Source organism: Coffea arabica, chromosome 6e (assembly GCF_036785885.1).
Source record: "Coffea arabica cultivar ET-39 chromosome 6e, Coffea Arabica ET-39 HiFi, whole genome shotgun sequence".
Taxonomy (NCBI): Eukaryota; Viridiplantae; Streptophyta; class Magnoliopsida; order Gentianales; family Rubiaceae; genus Coffea; species Coffea arabica.
Window position 1 is genome coordinate 491,681 of NC_092321.1, and position 6,835 is coordinate 498,515.

The following is a 6,835-nucleotide window of genomic DNA, read 5'->3' on the forward strand; positions in this document are numbered from 1 at the left end:
GCTGCACTGAACATGTTGCAAGGTTTTTTGTTATTTAAAAGTAGACTGGATTCTATACTTCTTGCTGATAGTTTGAGCAGCTTGTTGAAATTCTCTACTCTTGTGCAACTGCAGTATTGTACCTTTTACTGAATGGAAGGCATTTGTATTCTATTTTCCACTGGCGTTCCACAGGTATACTATTATTTGATTGGGCAGTTTGTCTGTAGCTCTCCTTTTTTTTTTTTTTTTTTTCAAATCAGCTTTACTGCACTTTAGATGGTATTGAACTGGGTTCCCTTTATTTAAAATTGCCGATGAAGTTCTATGACACAGAGTATGCTTTTAGTTAGAGACTTGCTAGCGATCTCCAGATGTTTGTCCCGCAATAGTTTTTTATATCAATTTCATTACACGATGGATCTTATTTTTCTCGTAATATTTGAAGGTACACTAGTTCAGAAATCTTCTAAATATTTGATGCCATGATTCACTTGATTTTATTTTTTTTTTTGGTTCAATTGGTAACATCTAGGGTATCGTGATGTACAATGGAGGGGCAAATCCAAATTGGCTCGTTAAGATTAAAGGGACGTTGTGGCCCACACTTTGAATTTTTTTTTTTTTTTTTAATTGTAAGGTGTGGAGTTTGAATCTCAATCTATAGCCTAAAGAGGAGTTTAAAAAATTTTACTCGAGAGGCATTTTAAATCTCTTTTAATGGTCAACTTACATATAATAAGTTAATTTTATGATTCACTTGAAAGAATATATTATTATTATTGAAATTTTCTGATACGGTAATTCTCCTAAATCTTATTTTGTCATGACCCCCTTCCCTCTCTTTTTTGCAAGCGTCTCTCCTCCCTGCGGGCCCGGGCCCCCAACTACTGAAGGACCACCAGAAAATGCCTTTCGTTTTCCCCTCGTCATCAGCCCGAACTCCATGCTGGACGCCATTGGAGATTCTGTTAGGATGGCGAATTAGAAAGTATCTACTGTGGAACCTGAAGTGTGAATATCCACAAAACTATGATTACAAACGTTATGGCCATAAAGTTAGAAATATCTACTCTGAAACATGACTTCCAAAAAGGGCATATAAATGAGAAAAATGTACACTATGTAGACATTCTCAAATCCAGCAAACATGGCATAACGTAGTGACTAGGCATAAATCAACAAGCTGTATTCATTTTCCTCCCCTGGCCATGCCATGGCCGTTAGTTCCAGATAGAGGAGTTGAATTGCTTGTCATCTTAAATCTCCCGTCAGCGTTTCCAAGAACATTAAGATCTTCAAACAGTCTATATGATGGAATAAAGGGCTTGTGTCCCCCAGGACCAAGCCGTGCATCTCCATTTGTAGCTGACACATTGCTTCCACTTACAGGTGTCATGCTCGTATGCTGTGAAGTTCTGGTTCCTTGTGAAGAGATGGATGATGTGGCTTGAACTGTTGAATATGCATAAGGAGATCTAGACAAAGGATTCGGGTTGCTAAAGTAACCAGGTGTGGCGGCCCATGGTGGTGGAGGGTAGCCAGTAGAGTATTGGTCAAGCGTTGGTTGAGCTTGGGGCCTAAACTGTGATTGAGGATCACGTTGGCTATAAAATTGAGAATGATACTTAGGCTGCGGCATTTGAGACTCCTGTGCTAATTGTTGCTGTTGCGGCTGCGGTTCAAACTGTCGTTGAGGCTGAGCTTGAGGTTGAGCCCAAGGAGTAATGTAACTATTGACGGACTGGGATTGGTTATAAGCACGAGACACAGAAGAGTTGTCATCTCCGGAGCTCAGTGCAGTCCCCTCGTGTAGGTTTTGCTTTAAGGAAGTAGATGCCTGAGGCGGGGGGGGTGACATACTAGTTGACAGCGTAATGCTCAAGAGGTCTATCACATCTTGCTCTTTTGTAGTTCTAGCTGGTGCTGGTGGATCAGCAAGAACTAAAGCATCGCTCATGCCCAGGGTGGAAGATGCTTCCTGAGCTCTCATATCGCTGCTGTTACTTAGAGTGCCACCATCACTGCCTCGCATGGTTGAAGCCGGAGTAGCAGATTTGTTTATTTTTGAGTGCCTGCAAACACAAGCAAAATTTTAGAAGAAAACATGAATCAAAGTGGAGAGAGCCTTTTGGATGCAGACCAAACATCCAGAACCCCAAACAGCAAGGATACCATCATGTATCCACAAGTCCCAAGGTTTCTTCAAACATTTAGTAAATGAATCCAAGAACTTCAAAACCTAAACACATATTACTGGCATTACAAAAAAATCCAACGGAACAATGAGACTGCCAATCTGTCATGTGAAGTTGATGACAAGTATAGCACATGAAATACAAATATAAATGAAGAAATACCTTCGTGCCAGCTGTGCGAAGTCATCTTCCTCTTCATCATCTTCATCAATCTGAATCCTGGGAACTGGTGAAGGGTTACCATTAGTTGTTTCACTCCCTTTTACAGCATTATCTTGTTTGATGCTAGAATGATGTTTGTCATTCAATTGGAGGTTGTGATTTGTCAATTCAACTGGCAGAGGTAAACCAGATGCTATAGCATCATGTTTTGCTAGCACATTTTGGAGGTTATCATTTAACTCCAGGCCCTGAGCTAGAAGTTCTTCATCCCTAGCACAAACATAATACACAGATCCACCAGCAAACCACTTCAGCAAGAACACCCAGTGAAACAGCAATACATGCAGAGACCAAAATACACACGCGCACACACAGAGACACAGAGGGAGGGAGGGAGGGAGAGGGAGAGAGAGAGACCCTGTAGTAGTCAACATCTGCATCAATTTCTTCTGGTTGGAACGACATTGCTCAACAAGATCAAGTATCACTTCATCTTTTACAGCCTACAGAGAAGTAAATGTGAGAGAATTTTCTGAAAATTTCGGAACCATGAACAGAATAGAGAGTTTTCTACCGAGTGATCACTTGGATTGACAGCTTGAAGCATGTCAGCTAAGAGATCCAGAACATCGCGCATAGACCCTATGTTTGACAAACTATAACCACAAAAATAATCCAAAATCAAACTATAAGCTAACAAAAAATATAAAGTGAAACGTAACAGACATAGAACACAAGATTTAGGAAGAAAAAAGTCATAACAAAAAGAAATGGTAATGGGGCCTTTGTCCTATATGTGCAAATGAAAATCGGGTGATATTGTGTAAAAATTTCGAAGGTAATTTTAACCTTAAATTTTCCATTTCTGCAGCCATGGCTTCATCAAGCCTAGTAGAGGAATTGCTTGGCATTCCATAGCCAGGCTGTGGATGTCGTGGTGTTGGATGCGTCATAGGAGGTGTAAATATAGGAGCTGTATCTAATGATCGCTGGGGAAAGCCCACACCGGAACGCTGATACATGCAGAATCACAAATAACACATAATAATCAACGTGGCTGCAGGGTGGCTTATGCCAAGTTAGGCAATAAACAGCATTCATAGAACATTACGCAGGTAATGTGGTATTGCTGAAAAAAGGTCATTTGTCAGCTTCATTAGAGTGCCTTCAAGGCCTGCTACAGTCTACAATGTAACATCATGCTTACATTGTTCTCTCATTTTTATTTTTTTTTTATTGTTCTTTATACATGAACTATACAACTTACTCTCTCTTAATTTAATAAATTGTTATTCCATGAATCCAGTTTATCTTTAATAAATTCTATTACTTTTGAGTTGAGGGTGTATCAGAAAAAATTCTGAAGAAATATGAAAAAACTGAAGCAGCACAATTCACCATATAAAATAGCTATCACCAAAATAAAATTCAGATAATAAAATCATTCAAAGATTAATGGAATCAAGTAATAATAGCAGCTTTAAGCAAACAGTCAGCTGTAATCCAAAATTGGACTTACCCTTAAGTCCTCATACGCCCAGTAATATTGGGGATATTTCCCTCCAGGGCCACCAAATGCCTCTTGCCAAGAGTCCAACAACATCAGTATTTTGTCTCTAACATGCATATCAGTCTGAAAAAAGAGTTGAAGCAACTCTATTGGAATGAATCCTAAGTGACAGGTTAAGCATGCATCCACCCAGAAAACAAATAAAAGTTGAGATACTTTACAGGTAGGGAAATGAAGGTCCAAAAAAAAAACTAAGATTTAAAAAAAGAGAAGAAAACAAAACAAAACAAAACCACCCTCAATTAAATGACTTCTGAGGGATTTAGGTTTCATGGGTCATATCTTTGTTAATGCTGAAAATAGGTCACATTAAGCATTGCGAAGGCTCGTCGTACTTAAAGAGTATATAAACTTCCACAGTCTTAGCAGTGCAATTGCACAGCATTATTAAAAAGATTTTCTAACTACTCCCAACTCCATAGCAGCATTCAACTATTTGAATGTGATCACTATTAGAGACAACAAACTTGCAATTTGTCCTCTGCCACCACCCAAGTTACATACTCTATGGCTCATGCCACAGGCAATGCTGTTTTCATCACCGGTAGATCATATACGGACCCATGAAAGATTCGAAGTTGGAATTTAACAGAAGCACCCCAATGAAGTCACCCTACTTTCTTATTCAAATATGCAATATCACTAGCAGAGGATATCTGACTCGAACAAAATCTTCTTACAATGAACTCACAGGCATGCAAATAACAGAAATCTAATTGAAGCCAAAATATTAGCACGCTGTGTCATACTTTCAGAAATGGCTAGTACAGTCCCAATCAGGAAAAAAAAAAAAAACACGTGCAGAGTTCTAACGTAAGGGAAACTAAAATGTTTATCAACACTCAGACTCATAGTCCCTTGCAAACGAAGAAAACTTGCCTTTTTCTTTACAATTTTGACCATCTCCTGTAAAATGTTCCTATCAGCTATCTGAAAATGGACGTAATCACCACAATTCTTCACCATTGTCTCTAGAAGCTATACAATATATAGGGCCACGGTTAGCAAGCTGCAAAGGTGAAGTAGAGATCCAACAAAATAGAATTGAAACAAAAGCTTCCATGTATGCCAGCACCACGATTAAAAGAGACAATAGGAAAAAGAAAAACCAAGTGCTTGATACCAGTTCTAGTTAACAGCAACCCACAGACATTTGCAGCAAATAACAGAACAACTCCCACCCAACCCCCCCCCCCCCCACCAAAACCAAAAAAAAAAAAAAGGACATGTTTTCTTTGAAGCATCATGTAAAGTGCAACTGAAGACAAGAATTCCAAATCAATTACCGTCAAGGCAAGTAGTTGAACTTTAGGGTTCTTGTGCTGCAATCTTTTCTTCACAGCTTTGACAACATCTTTTGCAAGCCTGAGCAGTATTTTTTTTTAAAAAAAAAAAAGAATAGAATGGAAGAATTCAGTGAATCCATTTCTTTCAGTCGGCAAAATGACGTAAAGATTATGAGTTTCCAACATGGATGAATTGGAAGGACTAGGACAAAGTACACAAAGGGCATGCCTAAGGTTTTCCCTTTCTATCTGTTCTTTGCCAAACACCTTAATGATATACTACGGAAGACCCAAGAGTTGATCCCCACGATCACAAATTCACAATTCAAAGGTAGGAATCATATGAGCAACAAAGCCCACCTCGTTCTCATTTATGTCAAGCACCTACCAACGCCATCAAAAGCTTGAAACTCCTCCATTTTAAATTCACAAGTTAAGTTCAAACATCAAATCAAAAAATAATTCCTTCTACCCGTGTTACAGACCCCTAAAAAACCCAATAAGCACAGCCTTGAAATTCTAGTCGAATGGTAATATCGTACCAACATAAACAATATAACATATGCCTGTCAGCCTCTGTGGACTGAAATTCTAGTTTCCTAAATCTCAAAACAAAATTCGCTGCACCAAAATAAAAATAAAAAAAAAAGGAAAAAAAAGTCCAGAAAATCCAGTATTCCCCAGAAGAAGGACAAAAAGTCAGCTTTTGAAGGAAAATTCAACACCTTGGACAAAAGGTGCCAAAATTCTGAGGACAGTTAAATTAAAAAGAAGAAGAAGAAGAAGAGGGTATTTGTATGCATACATAACCACAAAGAACGAAAAGTTATTTTTTTTTTAAAAAAAAAAAATACCACTGATTGGAGTTGAGGGTATCGCATATATCAATATTCATAGTCCAATCGGGACCGATCAAGAACTCGCTGGTGGCCTTCTCCACTCGAACTATTGCCGATGATGACGAAACTGTGGCTGTATTATAAGAAGAAGATGGTGAAATTGATGGCATCATCATTTTGTTCTTTCTTCCTCTTCCTCTTCTGCTTGGGTAAATTGGAAAGCTTTCTGCTGGAACACTAGTAGAAAGAAGGATTAACAAGGAAGGAGAGGAGAATTGAAAGACTCGTCAGGGTTGTGGTTTGTCGTCAAGGGTTAAATTTCAAAGAAAAAACCAGCCTTAGCTATTTGCCAATAGTGGTATAATATGTGGATATTGGATGCATGGATTTTTTCAACTCACTGGTGCGGAGTGTATTTCGTTTACAATTTATACAAATATAGAGCGAGAATTTAAAAAAAAAAAAAAAAAAAAGAGAGAGAGAAGAAGAAGAATCCAATCCAAGAAGAAGAACCCGTTTAATCTTTTGTGCTTTGCAGCTTCTTTCTTTCTTTCTTTCTTTCTCTCTCTCTTGTAAGAAACTTTTTGTATATAGTTGTATTCCTTTGATGATGACGATATGATGCTAGTAGCGTATTCCCCCGTATTCTTCTACCATTTTTCTCTTTTATGCCTTTGTTTGGGATTGGGGGTTTCTCTCTCCTAGTCTCCTGGTTTATCTCTTTCTTCTTTTTTGGTCAACTTTTGTTGTAATAAAATATCTTTTCTCCCGAAATTTCGTTTTACCTTTTTCTTCTCTCCC

The 6,835-nt window shown here is 38.3% G+C and overlaps 1 protein-coding gene and 1 long non-coding RNA gene across 2 annotated transcripts; one reads left to right on the forward strand and one right to left on the reverse strand.

Annotated features, from left to right (window-relative positions):
* The first annotated feature begins 47 nt into the window (after positions 1–47).
* Positions 48–1,059, forward strand: LOC140009243 (uncharacterized). The gene is made up of 2 exons (XR_011816602.1): positions 48–174; positions 835–1,059. It is a non-coding gene; the product is annotated as an uncharacterized lncRNA (long non-coding RNA).
* On the reverse strand, positions 976–6,595 carry LOC113695573 (TOM1-like protein 6). Its single transcript, XM_072054173.1, has 9 exons — positions 6,050–6,595; positions 5,196–5,274; positions 4,789–4,887; positions 3,859–3,972; positions 3,189–3,352; positions 2,914–2,995; positions 2,757–2,842; positions 2,340–2,609; positions 976–2,054 (listed from the first exon to the last, which is right to left on the reverse strand). The coding sequence occupies exons 1-9, from the start codon at positions 6,208–6,210 to the stop codon at positions 1,172–1,174; spliced, it is 1,938 nt and encodes a 645-aa protein (XP_071910274.1). The 5' UTR covers positions 6,211–6,595; the 3' UTR covers positions 976–1,171.
* Positions 6,596–6,835: the final 240 nt, after the last annotated feature.